The sequence below is a fragment of the Callospermophilus lateralis genome, chromosome 7 (assembly GCF_048772815.1).
Source record: "Callospermophilus lateralis isolate mCalLat2 chromosome 7, mCalLat2.hap1, whole genome shotgun sequence".
Taxonomy (NCBI): Eukaryota; Metazoa; Chordata; class Mammalia; order Rodentia; family Sciuridae; genus Callospermophilus; species Callospermophilus lateralis.
The window spans coordinates 82,789,697-82,817,161 of record NC_135311.1 but is presented as its reverse complement, the minus strand read 5'-3'; the positions used below and the strand labels follow the sequence as shown (position 1 = coordinate 82,817,161).

Below are 27,465 nucleotides of genomic sequence, written 5' to 3'. Positions count from 1 at the left end.
AGCAAATCTTTACCCCTCACACATTTATATTAGATAGAGCACTAATCTCTAGGGTATATAAAAAAACTCAAAAAGCTAAGCACCAAAAAACAAATAACCCAATCAATAAATGGGCCAAGGACCTGAACAGACCCTTCTTAAGAGATGATATACAATCAATCAACAAATATATAAAAAAATGTTCATCATTGCTAGCAATTAAGAGAAATGCAAATCAAAACTACTCTAAGATTTCATCTCACTCCAGTCAGAATGGCAGATATTATGAAGCCAAACAACAATAAGTGTTGGCGAGGATGTGGGGGAAAAGGCACACTCATACACTGCTGGTGGGACTGCAAATTGGTGCAGCCAATATGGGAAGCAGTATGCACATTTCTTTCAAAAATTGGGAATGGAACCACCATTTGACCCAGCTATCCCTCTCCTCGGTCTATACCCAAAGAAGAACTTAAAAACAGAATACTACAGGGACACAGCCACATCAATATTTATAGCAGCACAATTCACAATAGCTAAACTATGGAACCAACCTAGATGCACTTCAGTAGATAAATGGATTAAAAAATGTGGCGATGGAATATTACAGCATTACACAATGGAATATTACAGCATTACTTCTGATCAACTCCCTTCACAATAAATGCAGTGTTGCAAATAGCTTTGGAATTGACTGTTTTTACCATGTTCTCCACCATCCAAAGTAAACACCTTCACAAAATCGTGGTATGGCCTTTGAAGAACTCAGTTATAGCACCAGGTAGGAGGCAGTACCTTGTTATACTGGAGTAAGGTTCTCCAGAAGACTGTATGTGTTCTAAGTCAGCTTTCAATATATGATGCTATTTCTCCCATAGCCCAGATTCATGAGTCTAAGAATAAAAGAGTGGTAATGGAAAAGACATTGCTCATTATTATCCCTAGTAACCACCAAGCAACATTTTTGCTTCTTGTGCTTGAAAACTTGTACTCTGTTGGCATAAACATCTTAATTACAAAGGGAACAATGTTTCCTCCAGGGGACACAATTACTTTGACTTGAAAGTTAAGGCTCCTCCCCAGCTACTTTAAGTTCCTTTATGTCTCTAAATCAAAGAAGGGAATCACTATGCTGACAGGAGTGATTGATCTTGATTACCAAAGGGAAACAGCACTACTCCACAATGTGGGCATGAGGAGTCTGTCTGGAATACCAGAGATTCCTTAGGGTATCTGTTTGTAAATTATCACATCTGTGATTAAGGTTGATGGAAAACTATAATAATTGGATATAGGAAGAACCATGGTTGACCAAGATCCTTCAGTAATGGAGATTTGAACCATGTTAGCAGGCAAAGAACCATGAGTAGCTAAGGTGCTTCCTTAAGACAAAGGGATTTTAAAATAAGTTCTAGAAGCAGCTATGACTATATTACCAGTTACAATAATGAAGAGTACAATTATGATTTCCCCTCCTTTTTTATTATAAATATTTGTACATAAAGACATATATTAAGTGAACATCTTTATTTTTTGCTATCAGGTGACCCAAATGTATTAACTTAATACCATAGGATTTAAATATTGCTAATTTTACATCATAGGTTTTTTTAAAATATATTTTTTTGTTTTATTGGTGCTAGACTCAGGGCTTTGTGCTAAGAATGCACTCTACTATAGAGCTACATCTGTAGTATCCATCATAGTTTTTAAAGTATAAGACATCAAAGAGAAGAATGAACTCTCTGGAGGATTTTTACCTCCTCTTCTGGGGAAGTAGTTAATGTATTCATGGTTGTTCTCAAGATAGTTGTATCATATTAGGTAAAATTATGACCTTATTGTTATCTTCACTTGGAGATGAAATATGGTATAAGGAGATATATATAGGTACCAAGTTGACAAGGAGTGGACTTGTGGATGGTTAGTTTCTTATATCAACTTGATGGGGTCACAAGTTGTCATGACATTTGGTCCAACATTTTTCTGTGTGTGTCTGTGCAGATATTTCTGGAGGAGATGAACATTTGAATTGTAAGCTGAATAAAGCAGATGGCCCTCCCAAATGTGGCTAGGTCCCAGCTAATAAATTGAAAGCCTGAATAGAACAAAAATATTGACTCTCTCAAGAGTCCTGAGAAACTTCTGACTGCCTTCAGTCTGGAAGATGAGTTCTTGTCTGCCACCAGCCTCAAACTGAAACATCTACTTTTTCTGGATCTAAAATTTGCTTGCATTCAGACTAGAACTATAATTGGCTCTTCTGGATTATCAGCTTGCCAATCACATTTCTTAGAACTTGTCTGAATCCATGATTATAAGTCAATTCCTAAATAAGCATGGTGTACATACCTGTAATCCCAGCTCCTTAGGAGTCTGAGGCAGGAGGATCACAAAGTCTCAGCATCAATGTGAAACTCCTGTGGTACTCTGTAGTATCTAAGAATAAAACCTTTAATGATAGGTCTGAATGTCTTTTTCTATTATAAGTAATTTAGTAAACATATAACATTGCTACTCACTTTTAAGGAGCTTAAAGTTAATTATTATTTTTATAATTTACTATCTTCAGTTCCTAGCACAATGTTTGCAATAGAAAACATTGTGAATAATTATTTGTTAAATTGAACTAATGTGAAATACAGTTTACAAAGTTATTCTAGTAGATAGGTTAGACACATAATTTTTAAGAATATTGTTATTGACCATGGTCCCTAGCTTTTAAATAGTTTATTCCAGTAATCAAGGACTGCCCCCTTGCTCTTTTATATCAACTTGTCCTAAAGTACTCACTCCAGTAGACCAGCATTGATTTCTTCTAGGAGCAGTGACCTAATTACCTCCACTAAGCCCTACGTCTTAAATGTTCCTTCACCTTCCAGCATTGCCAAACTGAGGAACAAGCTTTTAACAGCTCCTAAGAGGATGCACTCAATATCCAAACTATTAGCAAGTTATATACAAAACCTTTTCTTTCCTTTCTTGCTACCAGTCTTCCATGGTTGTACCATTTTGCCAACCAAATCCCTCCCTCCCTCACTCCCTCTCCCCGCCCCTCTCCCTGCCCCTCTCCCCCCCTCTCCCCCCCCTTCTCTCTCTTGTTTGTGGTGTTGGGGCTAGAACCCAGAGCTTTGTGCATTCTAGGGAAGAGCTCTACCAGCTGAGCTACATCCCCAGCCCCCAGTCAAATATTTTCTTTTTAGACTATTTTAGTATTCTGTTTTCCATTGATCATCTATTTCTTTTCTCATTGGTAAATATGTCCTAAAACATAATAAATTATGCATACCTCTACTTATTTTAGCAAAAGTAAAAACTTTGGTGGCTTTGCTTTTGATTTGATCCCTAGCACCACAAAACAAAAAACAAACAAACAAAAATCACATTAAGGGAATTTCGAATACCTAAAGGTAATCCATTGATTTCAATTACAGGAAGGGAAGCTACTTTCAAAATGGAGTTTTTAAAAGTTGAAGGAAATATTATGATTTTATCATGTGTGGGGGTTATCTCCCTACTAAGTGATTCCCTCAGTTAATAGTTTTGTTTCTGGCAAACATCTTTTTAATATATTCAAATATATTTCTTATGATCTTAATTTTAGATTTGTTCTCTTTCCCATAAAGTACCATACATATATATGAGGAAAAATAATAAAGATATTACTTCATTGGATATAAAATTTCAAAACACTTTAAAATGGATTGCTCATGTTAGCCTCCACATTATTGGTTTTATTCTTACATCTCTGTCAAGCTATTTGGAAAAAGAAATTAAATTTTTATGTTTAAATAGTTACATTTGAATTTTCTAATTCACTTTAAAAAGCACTAATATTCATTGTCTTTTATGTATTATAGGCATTTACACTGTTTGCTACACATTTCCTGGAACTATGCCATATAGATGTCTTGTATCCTAATGTAGAAAACATGCATTTTGAAGTTCAGCATGTAAAGAATGCCTCAAGAAATAAAGAAGCAATTTTGTATACATACAAACTTTCTAAAGGACTCACAGAAGAAAAAAATTATGGTATTGCATATATAAATTATATATTAAAACACATTCTCTTCAGACAAACTGTTTTCTCCCCTTTTCTTGGCTATCAATCTAAGCAAACTTTCTTTGTTTAGTTTTTTTTTTTTTTTTTTTTTTTGTGTGTGTGTGTGTGTGTGAATGTTTATATGCCTAAGACTATATGTCAAAATCACATTATGTATCTGTTATACTGGTTCATATAAGTTCATACAAGCTGAAAATTAATATATACCATATATATGACATTCATACATTATAAGCTTATATATATATAATACACACATGTATATAACTTTTTAATTTATATAGACTTACATGAACCAGTAACTGTATAGAAATATGTTAAATGAAAGCCCTAGAAGTATGAATTTCTACTCTTACAAAAATGTAATTTAGTTTATAATTGCAAGTTAAATATTAAGTTGAAAATTGTACATTTCCTACACACTCTATTAGGAGTAAATTCCTTCTGTTTTCTTCAATTTCAGAGTATTACTAATTAAATGAGAATTATTACCAAATCATATGATATTCCTAAACTTTATTAGATACTTTCTACATAAGTAATTATATGACATATAAAATCATCACAGATTCAGAGAATTTTCAGTTGATCCATACATATAAGGTTCCAAAAACCATTTTAGCTATGGATGTGACTGACCCTGTGAGGAAAAGTAAAGCATCCTTGTTTTACTTTTCAAAATGGTAAATCAACTAGATAACTTATTTGTATCACATGTCTTAATTTCATTACCTATGAAATAGGGATAATTTTTTTATATAGAGAGAGCCATAAAGATTCAATGTTATCAAAAGTCAACTGCCTAGCAAAGTACTTGGCAATGAGTAACTTCTCAATAAATATTGTCATTGCTTCCATTGCTTCTAAAGTACAATAAACAATTGGCACACAGTAGAGTGCCTGCATGGCATTGATACAATACAATTAAACTTTAACAATACAAGAATAATAATTTATACTTTGAATTTGCGTAGAGTGGTCACCTACTATTGTATCTTCTGAGAAATTCTAATCTCATAGTTTTGCTAGAGGAACATTCAGCTGTAAGGTTGTCTCTGTGACTCAACATTCTCATCATTTGAAAAAACAAATATCCTTCCATTCTATTAACCAACTACTTTTTGTTTGTTGTTTGTTTGTTTTGGTACCAGGTATTGAACCCAGATTGCTTAACTACTGAGCCATAGCCCAGACCATTTTTTATTCTATATTTTTAGACAGGGTCTCACTAAGTTGTTGAGTCTGACTTTGAACTGTTAATACTCCTGCCTCAGCCTCCTGAGCTGCTGGAATTACAGCCAGTACTATGCTATACGCTAGGCAGCTGACTTTTGATAGTTTATTGAATTTTTATGAGTCTCTATATATGAAAAATTATCCCCATTTCATAAGCCATGAAATTGAGGCTTATATAGACATGTGAAGCAAATAAGTTATCTGGTTGATTTACCATTTCAAAAAGTAAAACAAGGATGCTTTACTTTTCCTCACAGAGGTCCACATAGTTGCTGGATTACAGGCATGAGCCACTGTGGCCAGCAACTGACTGTTTTTGTAATTGTAATATTAATGTTATTATTTCCTAGTTACCTCTTTTCTTTCCTGTCTCAGAAGCATATTGAGAGGTAATTGATATTTGCCTTATTTGTCTGGGACAAGCAATTAAATCTAATAATTGGGAAGTTGTCATCCAAAACTTTGGAAAACTTAATTTTGAGAATTGAGCAGTTCAGAAATCCTTGTACAAGGGAAATTTAAATCTTTGGAAAAAATATTAACATCAGTTAAAACAAACATAAAAATATCATAAATAACTATTTTGAAGCCAGTTTTTTTATTTATAATTTTAGGTTTAAAAGCAGCAGAGGTATCATCACTTCCACAATCAATTGTCATGGATGCCAAAGAAATCACAACTCAAATTACAAGACAAATTTTGGTAAAAACCACTTTAACAATAAGAATTGTTTTTCAAATTAAAAAAATGGTTTTAGTGTACTTTCTTATTTTGGCTTTGACCTAAATATCTTGTAATAGTAATAGTTAAAATAATTAAATATTTAAAATATAAAGCTTAATTCTTAAGAAAATTATTTTTATTTCTCAAAACATTTTTGATTTGGCCTGTTATAGCTTTTCCCAGCACATCAGCTACTAAAAGAGAAAAATTCAGCAGTTCAGTTTCTATATTAATTATTGCCAAATGAATTTATAATGAGAAAATAAGTATTTAAAAGGGACATTAAAAATAAAAATCACTATGCATGACATTTGGTTTTATGTAGCATTGAAAAGAAGAAATGAAGTAGTTAGGTCTTTCTAATAAAATGATAAATAATAAATGTATTACCATTTTTATAGGTTTATAGAGGTTAAATGATTTGCTACAAAGTAGTATATCCAACACTAAAAGCACATCTGTTGATTCAGAAAATCGGAAATATTTTTCATTTTTCAAATTAGGTTGCTTTGTAGTGTTTTAAAAAATTCAATGTGAAAAAAAAAAAAAAAGAAAATTCAATGTGTTCAGTAAGTTGAGCTAGGTAGTGGGAATTTTCTTCAATAATAGTTTTCTTTCACTTTTTCTTAACCTGCCTTCCACTTTTTATTGCATTCTTTCCTTCTCTGATTTTTTAGACTGTCTCTATGACTTCACTTGCCTAATTACCCATTTAAATCTCTTCATCAGTAATTTTATCAGTGTTATAATTCTGAAGTACCTCTCATTCCATAATTTTTCAGATTTAATCTTGCCAAATTCCTGTTATAGGCCACTTCTTCACTGGTCGTCTAGGCTTTAACTTTCCTAGTAATGTTTGAAAAATATTCTAGATAGTCTAATTTTATCCACTATAAAATTCTTACATTCTAACTTTAGTTGAATATTTTACTGAATAATTTTTTCTCCTTTTATTGATCTCTATAACTCCTTTTCTGTAACTCTTTCAAAACATTTCTACCCTTTGTGAGCCCTTGTTGCACAATTCCTGCAAAATTCTGTTCTTGGAATATTTATTTTTCACCCATTTCATATTTCTTCTATTTTAAGAAAAAAGATTGCTTTTCAGACTTTTTAAAATTAACTTTTCTGGGGTGAGGTTGTGGCTCAGTGGTACAGCGCTTTCCTAGAATGTGTGACACTGGGTTCGATTCTCAGCTCCGCATATAAATAAATTAATAAAATAAAGGTTCATTAACATTTAAAAAAATTTTTTAAATTAACTTTTCTGTTTTCTTTCCTTCTGAGTAAATTATTGTTTCATTTTTTTCTCTTTTGCTTATTCTTTTCTGCACTGATATCCCTTTTTCTATGAATATGATTATGTTTTTTTCTTCCAACAAGAAATCCTCACCCCAATTTCTTAAATTATTTTCCCATTTCTTTTCTTTACTGAAAACTCAGGAGTATCTATACTTTCTTCTTCTGCTATCCACTTGGAATCTTAATCTTTTTTTCCTTTTTTTATTGGTTGTTCAAAACATTATAATGCTCTTGACATATGATACATTTGATTCAAGTGGGTTATGAACTCCCATTTTTACCACATATACAGCTTGCAGATTCACATTGGTTACACATCCACGTTTATACATACTGCCATACTAGTGTCTGTTGTATTTTGCTGCCTTTCCTATCCCCTTCCTATCCCCCCCTCCCCTCCCCTCCCATCTTCTCTCTCTACCCCATCTACTGTAATTCATTTCTCTCTCTTGTTTTTTTTCCCTTTCCCCTCAGTATTTTGAAACTTTTTTCTTAAATCCCAGTTAATCAAAACATCTTGTGTTTTTTGTTTTTTTAAAATCACTTCTTATCTTCCATGATATCTCTATAGCACTTATCACTTTCCTTTCCTTAATTTTGTCTTGGTTCTGTGCAGTTTTTCTCTTATGGACATTTTTATCCTCTTATTTCTTTGATTATTACTTATTTCCTTTCTTCATCAACACTTTATCTTTTTACACTTACTAAATATAAATGTTTATAATATTTTTCCCACCCCCACACTTTTTTAAAAATTTGCAGTCTTGGTGATCTCATCCTTTTTCACAGATTCTGTATCACTACTGCCCATCTCCAAATCTATATACATTTCCCCTTGACACCTTAGTCTACGTTTTAGGACAAAAATTGAATTGAGAATTACTTTTTCTGAAAACATCTCCCATATCTTTTATTTCAAGCCTCCCAGTGACCCATAAGAATCATCTATGTATCCCTCCTCTTAATTACCTCTCATTAGGTCTATGTAATTAAATTGTCTCTCTTTTCAATACCTCCTACACACTTCTACCAGATTATCTTCTAATGCTTAGTTCCTATCAGATTGTTTGCCTACTCAGAAACATTGTCATTTCTTAATATAAAAGTTGAACTCCTTAGCCTAGTGTTAAAAGTCTTCTATATTATTTCTCAAAACATAGTTTTAAGAAATTAGAATCACCTGAAATATTTGGTACATCTTAGATTTTTAAGGATCTCAGGAATTTGTGGCTCAGGAATTTGCTTTTTTTTTTTAAGCCAGTTATCAGATGATTCTGAAGTTTGTTGATTTTTGTGTTAAGATCTTCTTTGTTATCTACACAAGCTTTACATTACTTCACTCAGTTTTGCATAATCCACATTTGTCACATTGAATTACTTGTCATTTCATCACTTTGACTTGATTGTGTAGCATGCTTTTGAATGTGCTTTGGCTGTTTCTTCTATGAAGAACACTGTCCCTTCTAGGTGCTTCTACCCATTAGGATTCATTCCAAATACTCCATTTAATTTAAGCTTCTCTTCATGTGATCTAGAAGTGAACTTCCCTTTCTCAGAATCTTTTATATTGCCCTTGTGGAACTTTTCATAATTGCCATAATAAATTGCTTAAAATAAGCCTTTTTACCACTAGACCACAAGCTCCTTGAGTTCTGATATTATATCAGGTTCACATTTTGTATTCTCCCTAGACACATATACACAAGCTTTGGGGTCTGGAACATAGATGGTAATAGATATCTAAAATTTGTTATTTGAATAATAAAGTAATGGTAATAACTTATGTATTAAGTAGAAACATGGGTGAATATATGATAACCTTATTCTACCTCATGGAATCTTAACTCATCTTTTCCTATAATAAAAGTAGGAAAATATTTAGAATTCCTTGCTGTATTGAGAAAGAGTTGACAGGATTGTATTTCTGGGAGACTAACCAAGACTTTTCATACATAGTTGAGATTGAAAATGTTGATTCCTCTATCTAGATCAGGCAAAGGTATGAATTAAGAATTTTTCAGCTGTATTTCCAATCATGAAGTACTATTCAAAAATGGAACATATAAAAGTCTTCCAAATTCTCATTTTAAATTTCTTGGGTATCCTCAAGTATAGTTTGTTAGGAATTAAGGCATAATTTTAAATAGCTATTTATGTTGTGTATTTTTAAAATGTACTATTCTCCTCCATTAATATTTTCTCTTAGACTCCAACAATTTCTACATATGAGTTCTGTTAGGGACAAGGAATTTTCTGATGACCCATTATTTTCACCAGTTTATTTATTGAGGAATTAAAATAGGAGACAGCATAGTGGTATATTTGGATAACATTAAAATTATGATTACTGTATAGCAATGAGTAGTGCTATTTTCCCATACCATTTTAGTGAAAAAGTATTTGTAGAACCTTTCTCTGTTGAATTTTCTATTACTTTTTTTTGGTATTTTTATTGAAGAATTTGATTTATTTAACAGAAATTTTTTTCATTGAAAAGCGATTTTTGAGGATTTAAGGTTCTGTCATAAAGTACTAAATGTTCATAAGAAATTTTATTCTTCCAAATAGTATTTTTATTCTTCCAAATAGAATTTTAAAAATTTCTTCTAGTGTATTATTTTTACTAGTTGGATGGAACTGATTCTTATCTTTGAGTTCCTCCATATTTCTATAGAAGTAGAACAGTGTCAAACTATGATTTAAATAAAATTGTATTCATTTTAAATTTATATCTTTGGATATTTAATAACAGCAGCACCAAAGGAGTACCCCGGAGATGGAAAGACAAAGAGCTGTGTATCATCTAGCCACAAGACTTGTTCAAACGGCTCGAAATTCTCAATTGGATCCAGACAGTTTGCGGATGTATTTAAATAATCTCAAGAAGAAATATGAAGAAGATTTATGCAAGGCTGAGCAAGTTCCAGGAAAAACTGAAGAATAATACAAGTCATATTTTATACTAATGAAATAATATATCTTAATATCAGGAACCTTGAATTAATTTATCTCCTAAGAACAAAAGAAAATATTTGCTAAATATTATATTTTAATTAAAAACCATATTATATTAACCTCAGAATTTTCATCTAAATATTCTAAAATGAACAAAAATTTGCTATTTTAATTTAACAAATGAGAACTATTTAAAGGAATGATCTTTATGTTAGAAAAAAGTATAAGGCATAACTTTTATCTCATTAATGAAAATCACATTGCTAAGTTTATTTGCATTTATAAATTATAATTTAAAATATTACATATACCTTAACTTTAAAAAAAATCCTTTCTTTTTAGATCTGGAAACTTGTTTGAGTTTTTTTTTTTAACATTCTATTCTGAAGTAATATACCCTATAACTCAACAATTGCTGAATTGATACCCTTAGATTCCAATTATAAATGATTCTGATGTTAGAATGCTACTGAGAATTTTAACGTTCTCTTTTGGACATTCTAGATGTAGAAATAAGCATTTTGTAATGTTAAATCCTTTTAATTTTCTAGACATCCAATAGTTCAATTTTTTCTTACTTTCTTCTTTTTTCTAATTTTTATCTTGGTCATCTTTATTAGGTAAATAAAAGGCAGTAAAAAGGAAATACAGTATTTTTATTTACCCCATTTGTTGTTTTATAAAGGAGCTGTTTTTCAGAGGCATGTGGCTTATACAACCATTTCTGAGTTTACCCAAAGGTTATTCTTATTTTATAAATGGGCAGAAGAAAACAGAAGACTACCAGTTATTAATGAATTAGAAAGAGTCTTCTCAGGCATCTTATTTCCATATTCAGTAGGTGACTTATTCACATAATCACTGTATAAAGGCCTAATATAAGGAAGTTAGTCTTTTCTTGGGCAACTGTTATTCTTTTCTGTTGCTGTGACTAAATACCTGAGAAAATAAAATAAAGGAGGAAAGGTTTATTTTGGCTTATGATTTCAGAGATTTTAGTCAATGGTTAGCTGGTCTATGGGAGACAAAACATCATGGTGAAAGCTGCTAACCACATAGTGGCCAGAAGCAAAAAGTGAGTGAGGAAGAAGCCTAGAACATATTATACCGTTTAAGGACATGCTGTCAGAAACTAATTTCCTCCAACTGCTTTCTACCTTCTAAAGTTTTCACCACCTCCAGTAATGCCATCAAATTATAAACCCATCAATGGATTAATTCATTGATGGAGTTAAGAGTGCTTGTGATCCAATCACTTCCCAAGAGTCTCAACTCTAAACATTGCTGCATTGAGATCAGTGTTGAAACACATTTGGGGAAAATTCAAATTATAACAGCAACTAAGTATATGGAAGTCAGAGTATACATTTGAACTATTTATTCAATAACTGTAGTATCAATAGTAATTTGGCCAAAAAATTATTCACAGACTGATTAAGGCCATATTTTGTTGACATATGCATGTTACATTTTATAAGATTTAAATTTGTTGACCTTATTAAACTTGCTCTAAGTATTTTAATATTAGTAGCCAGGTTATTTTGAAAAAGTTATAATTTAAATGACTTACATACTTCCTTGAAAAAGTACATGTAAATTAGTGTTTTACACTTAATATGTATTAAATGTCTTGTTAGACTACTTATATTCTCTATTGTTATGTTTTAGAAAAAGAATATCACTCTATTTGTATTTTAACCTTAGCCACATTTTAATTCACAGTCTTTGTATTGAATTATATTTTATGTGATTATTCCTAAAGACATAATTTAGGCTTGTGACAGATTTCTAAAAGGCACGGAGGAGTAAAAGGTCAAGGAAGATTGGGAGAGTGGGAAAGAAAATGTAGGAAGCAGTAAAAGGTAGAAGGGGAATAGGCAGTAGAAGAAAAACAGACAAGCAGAAACAGGTGAAAAGTATCAAACATGCTGACTATCATTTCTTCAAATGCATTAGCTTCCTTGTAGAATTAACCCTAATGTTAGGTTCCACTAGAGTTTTAAGAAAATTTTTCAGTTAAAGTTTTGATGCAAAAACTGCAGCCAATTGATTAATCCCTCTTATTTTAGATTTGAGATATTGAAATAGAAATAGCCTTATATCTTCTTAAAATTAAATTACTTTTTCTTATACTATTCTATGTGTAGCAGAAACATAACAGAAAGCAAATCAAAGGAAGAAATAATTATGTCACAAAGAGAGGGAATACACGGGGGACAATCCTTCTTGAATTTTCAGATCTATTCTGCTTCTCCGTTCTTTGTCTTTTTTCAAAATAAGATGACTATTTCATAATCCAGCCTTTGACATAAATACCTATTATGCCTTAGTAGTAATTCCTTTAACTCTACCTCAAAGCCATTCTATTAGTTCATTCCACCTTTCTCCTCATAGGATAAAGTCCTGTATAAGGTAGTCTTTTCAAGTCTAGAGTAAGATATGTGGAAATGGAGGAAAAAGGAAGCTTATCCTCATGCTTAGGAAGTGTTCATCTTAAAATTTGCAAACAGTAAAATCAACTTTTGTGGGTACAGTTTTATGAGTTTTAACATATATTATGGTTTGAATATGAGGTGTCCCCCAAAAGCTCACATGGGAGGAGAATTGGTTGGGTTATAGCCTTAACCTAATCAATGAATTAATCCCTGATGGGATTAATTGAGTGGTAGCTAGAGGCAATGGGATGTGGCTGGAGGAAGTGTTCATTGGGGGCATGACTATGGAGTATATATTTTGTATCTGAAGAGTGGAATCTCTTTCTCTCTTTTTATCTCTGTATCTCTTCCTTCCTCCCTCCTCCTCCCCCTCTCCTCTCCCTCTCTCCCTCTTCCTCCCCTCTCTCCCCCACTCCTTTCTGATTATCATGTGAGCTGCTTCCCTCTGCCATACTCTTCTACCATGATGTTCTACTTCACCTCTAGCCCTGAGGAATGTTGCCTGCCTCCTATGGACTAAGACCTCTGAAACTGTGAGCCCTCAAATAAACTTTTCCTCCTCTATCATTGTTCTGATTAGATCTTTTAGTCACAGCAGTGAAAAAGCTAACTAAAACATATTGTGGATTTATGTAACCACCACCACAATAAAGATATAAAAGTTCTATCACTACAAAATATTACCCTGGCATTGTCCCTAACTTTAATCCACCAACCACAGACCTACATTCTTTCCCTATAGTTTTTGTTGTTGTTGTTGTTGTTGTTGTTTGTTTGTTTGTTTGTTTGTTTTTGCTTTCCAGAATTCCTAGTGGATACCTGCATAGAGTATATAACACTGAGATTTGCCCCTGTTGTTATGCCTTTCTATTGTTGGCTGAAAAGGGTTACACTGAATGTGCTTTAGTTTAAGCATTCATTCTTGGAAGGACATTTGGCTTTCTAGCTTTCGTTAATTATAAATAAAGTTACTATACATCTTCCTTTACTGATTTTTGTGGGAGTATACATTTTCATTTACCTAAATTAAATAGGAAGAAACTCTCTGACCTTTTGTAAGTTTATGTTTAACTTCATAAGGAGATACCAAATTGTTTTCCAGAATGGCTGTTATTTTTTGCATTGCCATCAGCCATATATAAGCATTCTAGTTGCTCCTCATGATTACTAGTATATGGTATCGTTAGAGCTCTTACTCAAAATTTAGTCATTCTTATAGCTGTGTATTGAGCAACACTTTGTTGGAAATTTAAAGTTATTCTGGTAATTCTTTATCCAGCAGTGATGTTTTATTTCTTTTTTTTTTAAATTAAAATTTTTTAACTTCTTTTAGCTTACTCTCTGACAGCACATTTCTAAATCTGTCCCTTCAAGCAAAAGCTTTTAGAATATGTCTTACTGTTAGAAAGCCACAAAGGAAATCTAATTCAATAAATATTTACTAAAGACCAGTCAACACGTCAGATGTTGGAAATACAAAAGATATGTCATCTAACTTTGAGAACCTCAGAAGTAGTAAAGAGAAAAAACACATACATTTGGATATATGTGGTAAGTACAATAATGTAATATATTACAGTAATATAATATTGTTACAAAGAATATTATCTCTGTGGCTCAAAGGGAGTTTAAAGAATAAAATATGTCTAACATTCAGGAAGGAATAGGCATTTTAGATAGCAGGATCAGCAATATGTAGAACCAAGGGCATGAAACAATAAGCATTTTATAAGTGTTTTTGTTGTTGAGCAGTGGGAAAGGGGTGGTGGTGATGTTAGTGGTGGGTGTACACCATGATTATATTTACATTTTAATAATATAACGTGGTTGGTAGTATAAATGATTTTAAGATGAGATTGAAACAAGAGTCAGAGATCAGTTTAAGAGAATATTTCAGTAGAATTGATGAGGGTTAAAAGTAGAAACAATGTTCGTGTGAGATAAAGAGACTGGAGAGGGTAGAATGACTGGTGAGGGATAAAAGACATTTACTTCAAAGAAAAAATAAATTTAGTGACTGAACCAAATTTAGTGACTGAAATGATTTTTTAGTTAGAAGTTTGTTATGTGTTGAATTTTGTCCCCCCACAAAAATATATGTTGATGTTCTAACCCTCAGAACCTCAACATGTGACCATATTTGGACATAGAATAACTGCAAAGGAAATAAAGTCCTTGTATATAATGAACCTCAAAAAATCTTTCATGAAGTTAATAATTTATTAACTTCAAAGTGGCACAATGGTGAGCATCTTTAAAGGACTTAGGATAAAGATGCATATTAGCTTTCTAAATTCAGGTAGCTCTGTAGACGAACAGGAATTACGAGTGAAAATATTCCATTTGGGAGCATATTGTTGGTTAGTAGTTGAGTCCTGATGGTTATTCTGCAAAGATGTAATAGTTCACATGGATCTTTGTATCTTGTTGAAGGAATGTATTCCAACCAATTTGAAATAACTGGATGTCTTCCTAAGCTCAGTTGTGTCTGAAATAAGGAAAAAGTTTTTGTCATGTTAATCATTGGATTAGTCCAAATTTTTAGCAGTTTTATTTTTTTTACTCAAATTCAGAAAAAAATGTTAATTTTTTTTAACTCTTGTAGCCTTTTCAAAAATATTTTCACCCAAGGCAGGTATTTTTTTCCCATTTTATACTAACAATGATAAAGTTTAAATAGTGTTTGTAAGAATACATACCAAATTGTTTACCACTATAGCTATGTAAATTTTTAATTTTATATGATCATACTTATATTTTATCAGTTTATTGTTAATGTGGCCATATATTAGTGGGTGTAAAGATTTTCAATGCTTAGGACCTATTTCAGAGATTGATTCTATGGGTCTAAAGCTGGACACAGACAACGTAAATCCTAGTTGTTCCCTGGTGGTTCCAGCCATTGTAGAGTAAAAGTTAACACATAGAAGGCTTACTAGAGGCTTCTCCAAATTAAAAAAAAAAATTAAGTTTTTTTGAAGGTGTCTCTTTAAAAATATAATTCTAGAGGTCAAAATATTAATAGATTGACTTGGTATTCCTGTATTACAAATGTATTTCCTAGTAAAACCTATACTCTTCAGGCTCCATGACACTTTCAATTATTTAACTATATTAGATACATACACATTTATTATTTATTCAATCATTAGTTACTTGAAGAATATCTAATATATCCTCAGCATTGTGATAGGCATTTGGGATAATTGCTAGGGAATATAAATGAGACACAGTTTTTGTGCTAAGATTCATCGTGTAGACATAGAGATATCTAAACATTTACTTACAATAAAATACATGTGCTATGATGGGGAACCTACTTGGAAGTGTTCTTTTTCAAACAATTTAATCCTTTATCTTCTTACACAGTGCTATTTTAACTTATTCAACTGCAATTGATTGGAAATTCTTTGCCACTCAGGTAGGTAATTTTGGTCAATTCACTCTATCCTAGTATTTTCTTCCTGTAGTGATACCTCAGTAATAGCATTCATGGAATTGGTTGAAAATTGATATGTTCTGGAATAATTGTGCAGAACTAACACTGAACAAGAACAAGCAAGTTGCTGAAAATGCAAAAAAAAAAAAAGTTATTTTTGTTTTAAAAGTGGGTTGCCAAAATAATTTGACCTACTTGTTTTCCTTACAGTTGGTGAAGGCATTGCTATTTACTGTTGAGTCACTAAGAAAAAAAATACAGCAGAGTTATATCTCTATTAGTTTATTTCTGGAGTGGGAGAATTGTTCATTCTTTTATTTAAAGGATGGGAGAACTGTTCATTCCTTAGTAATTTGACTGGTTTAAGTTTATAGGAATAACTTTAAAAAGGCATTTCTTTCTACTAGTGGGCATGGTACAATTTGATTCTAGAACTTGCTGTTTATTTTGAAGGGTGAAAATTTTCTATATAGATCGTCATTTTTTTTTTCTCTAAACCTGGTTTATTTTGAAAACCTTAGAAGAAGATCTTTACCACTTCTGAGATATATATTATTAGAACAAATATTTTAAGCCTTTATGTCTTTATAATGATTAGAAGTGTTTGGAATTTTGAATGGGAAAAAATATATTTCTTAGTATGTGATTTGATTTGTAAAGAGAAATGCAACTTTCATTTTAAAATATCTTATTGGAAAGAGGTCTGCAAAATGTTTAATCTACTCTGCTTTTTGTTTGTTTGTTTGTTTTGACACAGAGATTGAACCAAGGGTGCTTAACAACTGAGCTACATCCCAGAACTTTTATTTTTTATTTTGAGATAGGGTCTTGCTAAGGTGCTTAGGGCCTCACTAAGTTGCTGAGAACTGGCTTTGAACTTGCAAACCTCCTGCCTCAGCCTTCTGAGCCTGAGAACATAGGTATGTGCCGCTATGCCCTGCTCTATTTTGCTTTTAAGAGACAGAAATCTTAATAAACACAGCTGCTTATGTTAATAGTATTTAATAATATACAACTATATACTAACACTAAATAAACTGTAAATTTAACTTTTAAAATTCTTCCATATTGGGGAAATCAAAATTATAAAGTAAAGGACTAATTTTTAGCTAATTTGGATTTTGCCTCTAATTTTTAATTAATAAGCATATGATTAATTTGTCACAGGATATAATCTGTAGGTTAAAATTAACTTTTTAATTTTACCACCACAGTTTTATCTTAAAATTCATCATCAGTAGAAAAACCCAGAGAACAATATTTTACTTACCTCTATTTCCCTGATTGAAATGGTGGAAAGCACTCTGGAACATAACACTAAACATGTTTTGGCATCTTCCTCAATGTCAATCAATTCATGGTCAACCATTATTCTCACTCTTGAAGGGTACAGCAATATTGTTAAGACAATGTTGAGAGGGTTTTTTTCTCTTTCTAGGATTCCATATTGCAGGAGTATTTTTAAGATGTTAGACTGTCTTGTCTGAGCTACATAGAGTAGAGGTGTGATGCCACTTAGTGGGCTTGGACAGTATACTGGTGTGAAAGTTCTGTGAGTCAAACAAACAAAAACTTTATTGAATACAGAATTAAGAAATGTGACCAAACCCTTTGAATAGTAATAGAAAAATAATAGCATTATTTTAAATATTGTCTTAACTTTTAAAGTCTACCTTTATATATATAAAGTGTAATTTACATTTACATTAGTATGCCTTATGAAGAGTTTTTCATTGTGTAAGTCTAGACCAAACTGAAGGATAAAAGAAAACTACCAAACATCTGAAGTCCCCTTAACACTTGAAGAAAGGTAAGCATAAAAGATTTATAGTGTGTGGAAAGGGGTTACTTGTAGTCACAGCCATTCTGTGTTTCTCATTTGAGAAAGCCATAGTGATTAGAAACATAGTATAAAACTCGTGGAGCTCTGGAAAAAAATCTAAAAAGGAAAATTATTTTTCACAATTTTACTTTTGTTAACAGAATAATGGAACCATTTGGTATCTTTTTGTTTGATTTTGTTCTTGATCATGTGTCACATATGAGCTTAAATTGAGATTGGAGATTAGGTGAAAAAGGAGTAAGTATAGCTATCTTAATTCTATTTTTTCATTTTCATAAAATTAGAATGAGCTTAAAAATGTAAATTAGGTTGAGAGCTATATCAGGTTCCTTAGGGCAGAATTTTATTTTTCTTCAGAAGTAAAGTTTTGATTCCTCTAAAATCTTTTTTCCTGGAGTGCTGCATGATGGCTACACTTGAAAATTTTTCCTCTCTTCTGACAGAATGGAACTTTTTTCCTAATGTTATGCGGTGTAATTGTTTCATTTAATAGACTTTGGTGCTTACTATTGAGTTGGTTGGTGTAAATGTAGAGTAAACATGGCGGTGGTGTTTTTGATCACATGGAAATCTATATTAACAAGTGAAATTTGGCCAAGTAACATGGCTTTTAAGACCACGGAAAGGGAAATTTGGTTAATAATCCTTTCCTTTGGGATTATCTTGGCTGACCTAATAAAATACTAGTATACACTGCACAATAGCATACCAAGTATAAATATTGGTATGAGACAACTAGGCAGAGCAAGGAAAGGAAGCTTTAAGATTGTATATATTTAATTAAGATGAAGGCAGCATGATATAACAGTATACAGTGGAGTTTCTCCTAACTGTGTGATCTTGGGTAAATCATTCTCTTTGTCTTAATTTCTTCATGCATTTATGTACTAATTTGCTTATTCTTTTGTTAACTGATTTGTTTAACACTAGCTTGTGCAGAATGTACTGAGAAGTAGCTATATAGAGATGAAAGATGCAGTCCTTGATTATTTTGGTCTAATAAAGAACAGACAAGTAATTAAACACAGTAAATATAAGGTAATAATTGCTGCAGTAGAAGTAAGCTTGAGGTAATGTAGAAGCACTGAGAAGTGGCACTTGACTCTACTTAGAACAGTCACTTCCTGTAGGTTATCCAGGAACTTAGACTGGCTTTGGGGATTGTTATACAAGACTAGCTACATAAAATAAATGTTTTGTTTTAGATATATTGTTTTCAAATTATTTTTATCTGAAGAATTCTACAAAACTCAGAAAAAGGAGTATCTCTGGTTGAAGTGGATTTGAAGGTGCTAGAGCCCTCCCCACTATTAGTTCCCTGGTTAGGAACTTCAAAAATTATTGTTAGAAAATCATTAAACTAACTAGCTTGTCTCCAAAACTTCACTGAGCTCTGAAATGTCAGAATTTTGTAATTGAAAAAAAAAAATAGTATGTTGCAGTGCAAAGTAGCATTTTAGAAGTCAAAAGGTAAATCTTAACTTTGCCACTAGCACAGTGTGTGTGTGTGTGTGTGTGTGTGTGTGTGTGTGTGTGTGTATTTATCCTCATTCTCTCCTGAAATATCTTGAGGTGAATATTTTCATGGGCATATCTTTTTCACAGATATTTTTAATATGTAACCAAAATTGAACTCTTAAACTACTTCTTTTGTGTTATCGATCATTGGTATTCTGTTTTCCAAACTACCATTGTATTTAGCTCTTTCACATTTCTTTGCTTTGTATATGTTCTCTTATTTTTTTCAATGCTACGTCTCACTCATTTTAGAAGACCCTGTCCAAAAAATTCTTTCATGATGTCTTCTTTGAATACCCTGAACTTTATCTTATTCTTGGCATTTTGAGCATACCTCTCTTAAGTTCTTATTATTTTGGAAAACTTACTTAAATGCCTTTAAGCTTTCATTTTTATCATCTTACAAAATAAATGGCTGAGCAAAATTATCTGTAAAAAATTGAAGCTCCAAAAAGACAGAAATTTTGTGATTTTTATCCACTATTGTATCTCTAAGTGCCTAAAATAATACTGGGCATATATAATATAGGCACTCAAATATTTTTAATTGGAATTTGTCTTTAATCTTCACAAGATTTTTGGTGATATACAATCATTTAAACTTACCAAAGCCAATAAAATTTATTCATCTTGCTACTTCTTAAGAAAGCTAAGTTGCCTTAACTTTATAGTATTGGAATTCAGGAGACTTGAGGAACAAAATAAACCTTAAGTGGTCATTTTTAAGATTTGAGATACTAGTGGATTTAAATAAATTAAAATTGTGATTACCTTTAGAAATATTAAATGAGTATTGCAAAATGTTGAAAATATAACTAAAACTCAAATAAGTTTAAAATGAAATTAAAAAGTGTAATCAGTATCCAAATGATATATGATTAATCATCATATTTAAAGAGAATGGTACTATAAACCAAAAGTTGCTTAATCTGTAGTGACAGTTAATTATAACAGTATTTATATGGATAAAGTAAGGCAAGCAAAGCAAAATTCAGTTTTAAAATGTAAGGTTAATGAACTGAACCCTCTGTATCTGAAAACCTGTCATATATGCTTATGAACTGGAGCATAATATTTCCATATAGACATGCAAAGGATGATTCCGTTTTGTAGCTATAATTATTTCTAATTTTTTTCTAACCATTCTCCTTTGGTTTCTAGCTGACAAAACTTAGTAGATGCTTCTCCATATAATTTTATCTCTGTGGTATTTAACACAGAGGTTCTTGAAGCTATGTTTCCCTTTTCTTCAGACTATTGTCTCACTGTTCCCCATCTGTCTCTTTGGCTATTCCTTCTCAACTCCCCTGCACAGTCTCCTTTTTTTCTGCCTCATCATCTAAATAATATATGGCCTTTTGAGCAATTTTAATTTGATTCAGGAAATTTCATACATGACCACAATTTCAACTACTGTCTACTCATTTATTTCAACAAATATTTAATGTATACTATGTGCTAGACACTGCTTTCGGTGCTTTGGATACATCAGTGAATAAAATAAAAACTGTTGTCTTGCTTATGTTATAGTAAACCATTACTGACAATACAGGATGTATACAGCAAACAAATTTTATATGTTAGGAGGTGCTAAATTCTGTGGAAAATAGAAAAAGTAGCACAGAATAAGAAGTATGGATATATTGGGAAGTGTATTGAGGGCATTTTCCATTTTTACATTGGTCCTTACTAAAAAAGATGACATCTGGACAAAGACTAGAAAGGGATAAGATGCCCTTTAGATATTTAAGAGCCCTAAGGCAGGAGAGTGTAAAACCTGGAGTGATAAAGGAAGAAGGGAACCAAGTGTGGTTGGAAAGGTTGAAAAGGGCAAAGAAGGGTAGGATATGAGATTAGAGGAAATGGGATACCACACTGAAATGAACCTTACAGATTATTATAAGAACTTCACCTTTTACTCTAAATGGAATGGATAAGCCATTGGAAAGTTTGGTTAGAAGTGTAGCATGACTGGCACTTTGTTGAGAACTTACTATAGGACAAAAGGAATAAAACAACTTAGCTTGGAACAGGGTGACAACAGTGGAGGTGGCTCTATTCCATAAATTGAAAACAGAAGCAGCAAATTTCCTAACAGAGTAGATGTGGGATTTAATAGAAAGACATCAGGGATGACACTATAGATCTAGCCATGTACTGTACATCTCTACCTGGATATATCCCTTAGGCAATGCAAACTCCTACACCTAAAACTGAGTTTTCATATTCCTTGTAATGTCTAGAGAGGCTTGTGGTCATGTGTGGTAAGTTAAATGATGACAAAAGGAACTTTGCACATGTGATTAGGAAAAGGATCTTGAGATGGAAATTATCCTGGTAATTGCAAGGGTCCTTACAAGAAGTTTTGGAGAATGATTGCAGCAGAGTCAATGAAGGATATATGATGACCCTACCATGCTGCTGAAGTCATGCTGGCTTTGAAGATGGAGGAAGAGGCTGTGAGCCAAGAAATGTAGGTGGGCTTTTGAAGATGATAAAGGTAAGAGAACTGATCTGCTTTAGAGCCTCCAGAAGTAGCCAGACCTGCTGAAATTTTCATTTTAGTTCCATAAGACTCGTTTTGAACTTCTGCCTCCCAGAACTATAAATTCATGTTGTTTTCAGCCATTAAGTTTGTGCCTTTAAAAAAACCCCAAAACAGCAGCAGCAGGAAATTAATGCAACCATCAACAAGTCTGAACTTTTAGAAATCAAAGACTAACTTTCCCCTGATTCTTCACTTCTAATAATATATTATTCTGTTTTAAAATCTCTCTTTTTCTCTGTCTGCTGCTGCTTCAGTTTATTATTATGACTTAACTGGACAGTTGTGATACAGAAGTGTGGTAAAGGTTGGGGAGGAAGGTGGTAGAGCAGAATTATTTCCCCCTCTTTTCATTCTATAATTTTGATCTTCATTGCCTGGGTATCCCTATGATATCATTTAAATATGGCCTCTAAAGCCCTTGAAGCTTTCATTCAAGGCTTAGTCTTTAGCCACTTCTGATTCTCATCTCACTTTCTAGCTATTACTGAACTGCCTGAAGTCATTGGAGACAACATACTGAGTGTTTCCCTTAGTTTTAGTTGCCTTTCCTCTGCCTACATTACATTTTTTTTTTCAAGGGGAAAAAAGGGAAAATTTTTGTCTTTTAAAAATCAATTGAATGCATCCCTTTTTCTAGTGACTTTCTCTGATACATACTCTTTCCTAGTAGTATTAACAATTTCCTTCTCTGCTTTATCTGTAGAAGCTTGTATTTTGGCACTTAGAGTGTAATTATAATTTTTTTCCATTTATGCCTCACTATTATGTAAGCTTTCCAAAATCAGAAAAATAACTACCTTTGTCTTTATATCTCCAACAAGTTGCATGTAGCTTGACACTTAGAAAATGCTTAATAAATGATTATTGTTACTTTAAATGAATGACATCATTTCCCTTTAGCCACTTATAATCTGTTGCACTGTGGCATTAGAATGTTTGTTGCTGGTTTGTTGTAAAAATGAACAAATTCCTTTTTCCCCATTAATTCTATCTCCTCTACCCCAGGGATTTTGTAAATGTGGTATAGAAGATTTTGAATATGGGTAATAATGAGCTGTTCATTATTATAATAGGGATATTATCAAATTAGAGTGTACACATCAGAGAGTGACCAAAGAATGATTCTGCTGTAAAAATAAACAGATAGTAGGAAATTAAAGTAATTATTTTGAGGATATAATAGCTGTGTTCAAATATTTGAGAGGTTTCCATGTAGAAGAAAGAATATGTTGACTGTTTTTTAAAGCTAGAAAGGCATATTAGAGAAAGGGAAGCAGATTTCAGCACACTGAGAAAGAAGGATCAAATAAATCTATTAAAATTCACTTTTTCATGCAACAAAATCTTGGCTGAGCACTTGCTCAATATGTGGCATAGTTCTAGGCATTGAGGATTCAGTGATGCAGTAGTCAAAGTTCTTGTTCTCATAGAGCTTACTTTTATTAAGGGTAGAATGAGAGCAAACAAATCAATGAAAGAAACACAGACAGCAAATACACAGTGATTGGTGCTGTGAAGAGAATGGAAATAAAATGTTCTAATAATGATTAACTTCTTTAGAATAGGTGATTAAGGAAATTCTCTCTGTGGAAATATTATTTATTTATACTGAGATCCAGCTGTTAAGAAGAAGTTAGTTATGGGAATGTCTGAGTGAAGAGATTTTTCAGGTGAAGGGAGCAGTTATAAGGCCTCAAGGGCAGGGATGAACTTTAAGATGTTCAAGAAGGGTCTGTGGGGTTCAATGATAGTGATCAAATATAGAGAATAACATGAGACTAGATTTGGAGGAAATATTGAGGGCCATTCATATAGGATTTTATAAAAAGGGGTATTGTTAGATACCATTTATAGTGGGAAAACTTTGGAGGATTTTGAATATGGGTAATAATGAGCTAATTTACGTTTAAAAAAGGTCATTCAAATGTCCAAGTCAAGAATAGATTATAAGGGTGGGAAGGGAAGAATGAAACCTGGAAGTCTTAAGAGTCTATTGCCATTATCTAGGCAGGAGAAGAGGGTAGCTTCACTTACGTTAGAAAGAAGGAAATGAAAATAAATGGAACTGATTGGCTATGTTTTACAGATCAAAAGGACTTGCTCATTTGTTGTTAAAGGAAAGAAAATAATCAAGAATGAATCCCAGATTTCTGCCTTGAGCAATAGGGTAGAACAACAGGAGTTGTGAATCATGTGGGGGAACTCACAGAGAAGAACAGATAAGGAAAAGGATAAGTTAGATCAATATTCTGTTTTGTTTTTACTAAGTTTGACATACCAAGTGGCAAAGTTAAGTAGATAGTAGAGGGAGTCTGGAGCTGAAAAGAGAGATCAGAGCTAGAGATAAAGCTTTTGGAGACTTTGGTATATACATAATATTTAAAATTATGGGAATGGGTAAAGCTTTGTGGGAAACTGTATAGCTGGGAGACAAAAAAGGATTCCAGGCAAGGAACTGATATATCCCTGGAAATAGTTAACTCTCTATTATTAGAGTTGTTCAGAGACCAGGGAGCATTGGCCAGGGATGCTATGCAAGAGGCTGCTGCCTACAGTTAGAGTTTACCAAAAAATTCTCATTCTTCATTCATATCTAAAATTCTAAGATTCTGAAAAATTCAAGTGATGCTGTGGTAAACAGAATTGACCTGTAATGAGTTTTTATCTTATATATGATTCTAAGTCAAAATTTATTAATTTCAAAACTGTATTTTAAAGTAATTGATAATGGGGACTGGGATATAAATAGCTTAGTTGTAGAGCACTTGCTTAGCATTTACAAGGCCCTGGGTTTGATCCTCAGCACCAAAAAGAAAAGAAAATGTTGTTCATGGCCCCCTATAGTGTTTTACTGTGTGTTTCTCTTTTTTTTTAATTTTTTTTCTTTCCAATTTTCTTCTCTCCCTTCTGTATATATATTTCTTTCTCTTTATTCACTTCTGTTTTACTCCATTTTTCTTTCTCATGGGCCTGCTAAGGGTACACATAGGCATTACTTAATCAACTTTGTGACACACAGCTTTAGAAGTGCTGCTGTCTCCTGTAGTAACAAATATACTGGTTACTTAAGACAACAAAAAGTGCTACTTCGGGTTTTTAAATTGATATTTCCAAACCATAGCTATCAGTTCATGTACTTGGGTAATCATTAAGAAACACAGTCCAGGAGTTTTTCAATAGCACAGTGATACACAGTCCAAAAATAAAAAAAATAAAAATAAAAAAATCTCTGCTTCAGGTAGAACCTAAATTGAATTAGTCTTTAATTGATCTGTTTTTTCTTTGTACACCTGCTCCTGTCATTGTGCCTAGCACAGTGTTGCATATATAGTACAATGATCAATACTTCATTGAACAAATGAATAAATGCACATCTATTCTAGTAAGACTAATACCTAAAAGCAAAGAATAGGTTGGAGTTAATACAAATTAGATAACTTCAAAAACTATGTTACAGACTCTACAAGGAGGTCACTTTTATTTTATGAGATCCTCAGGTAGTCATTAGGTAAATTGACAAGTTCAGACTATGTAAAAATTTGGCCCTATAACAGATTTCTGTTGGAACTTGATTTTCTTTGTGCTCATGTGTGGAAAATTTGCAGTCAAGTTTATCAACATTTAACATACAAATAGGGAACTATGATGTTTAATAAATAATACTAAGTGAATATGTTTATATATTCCATATTGTACTTTGAAAGTCAACTAATACACGAATTATAAATAAACTATTTGATATTCTTAAAAGATCAGAATATCACACAAAACAATGTTTTGTATTGTTAAAGAAACCTATATTCTGTAACATTGCACTACATTGATCCCTAATATGTAAACTATATAAAGCAGAACCACTAATATTTTATTAGTACATAACTACATTCAAGTAGGTAAAAGTTTATCAACAACATAAGAAATAAAGGAGTGAACAATGAGCAGTTGAGTCAGGATTTATGACTCAGGTGTGAATAAATGCACATCTGTATATAGCAACTATACTTATTAATTGAAGAGAAAAGAATAATTATAATCTCCTAAAGGTAAAAATTTCAATGGTAAAAACATAAGATTATTACCTCCATATCAGTGCCAGGTTACAACTTCGGTCTTGAACATAGTCTTTTGTCTTCTTAAGAAGCAATTCCACAAAATCAGGATTACCTTTTCTGGCAAAAACCCAGTACAGAATTGTATTCACACATATTTCAGTAAATTCAAGGTTAAAATTTAGTTCAAAACGGTATCCTGATTTTTCCACAAATGCAATATAATCTGTGAGTAGTATGTCAAACCCATCCAAGTCGACATACCTCAGAATTTTTGCCAGTGTTCTGTAAATCCTAGGTTCATAACAGTGATATCCCCATTGACCCAAAAACTGCAAGGAGGGTCTCTTAACAATTTTGTCAATAAGATTGCAGAATATATTGCTTCTTGGAAAAGAAGTCTTACGACATAATTTAGATTTACTCATTGTGTCTTAAGGCAGCAGTATAGAAATAAAATCACAGGTAGTCATACTGTAATCCTTTAGTTACATATTTTGATAATGTGATAGGCTTTACTCCACAAACAGTGTCCTTTAAACTGTAACCAGGGTAAAAAAGTCAAATGAAATGTTACCATAAAGTACTGATGACATCACAATAGATGCAGATCTGTCATCAGCATAGGTAAGAAATTTGGGACTCTATGTAACTGATGGCATTTGAGAGAGACATGGACAGAAATGGGGTGGGGGAAGGAGCTAAGATACAATATTTTCAACTTCCCCAAAACTCACCACAAGCTACTTTGTATGTTTCTCAAGTGCTGAAAGCACGGGTTTATATATTACATTAAACAATATTAATCAAACTCATGATTCTTTTTAACCTAACATGTAAACAAATAGAGTAAAAGCACATTCTTACATTACACTAAATAATATTAATAAACAGATTGATTATTTTTAAGCTTATCATGTAAACAATAGACAATCAAGTACTATTGTCTTCATGTTCTGCATGAATACCATTCATTCTCACTTAATCCTCATAGGTTATTTTCCCTATTTTAGAGTTGAGACTGATTTGTTAACTAAAGTAACTTGCTAACTTGTGTATATTCATTCCCAGAGAGACAAGAATGGAGTAAAATATTAAATAAAATTCAAAAATTTTATCTTGGATTTTATATTTTATAGAGATTATTCTTCTATAAACAAGGAGAATATATATATAATTTGTATATTAAAAGTTCTTCAATCTTGGTATGGCATCTTTGTCCCAATTTTTTAAAAAGGAAATATGTTATGGTTGTTTTATTATTGTTTAGTAGCTTATGTTTCAGCCACCTTTCTATGCCATTCACAGAGTTGTCAGTAATAAATGTGACAACCTTGGTTTTATGTATTCCATGCATATACAGCATTTTTA

General features: G+C 32.2%; 2 protein-coding genes across 2 annotated transcripts in view; one reads left to right on the top strand and one right to left on the bottom strand.

Moving 5' to 3' along the window:
• The window catches only part of Msh4 (mutS homolog 4), a 72,812-nt gene extending 62,371 nt beyond the window's left edge, over nt 1–10,441 (top strand). The window contains exons 16-18 of the mRNA XM_076862285.2: nt 3,840–4,014; nt 5,896–5,984; nt 10,060–10,441. Coding sequence (XP_076718400.2) covers nt 3,840–4,014; nt 5,896–5,984; nt 10,060–10,251 — 456 coding nt within the window. The 3' untranslated portion in view covers nt 10,252–10,441. The remainder of the gene's footprint in view (nt 1–3,839; nt 4,015–5,895; nt 5,985–10,059) is intronic.
• Nucleotides 10,442–14,978: 4,537 nt separating this feature from the next.
• Asb17 (ankyrin repeat and SOCS box containing 17) lies at nt 14,979–26,522 on the bottom strand. Its single transcript, XM_076863454.2, has 3 exons — nt 26,125–26,522; nt 17,407–17,686; nt 14,979–15,185 (listed from the first exon to the last, which is right to left on the bottom strand). Exons 1-3 carry the CDS (start codon nt 26,520–26,522, stop codon nt 14,979–14,981), a joined length of 885 nt encoding a protein of 294 aa, XP_076719569.2.
• Nucleotides 26,523–27,465: the final 943 nt, after the last annotated feature.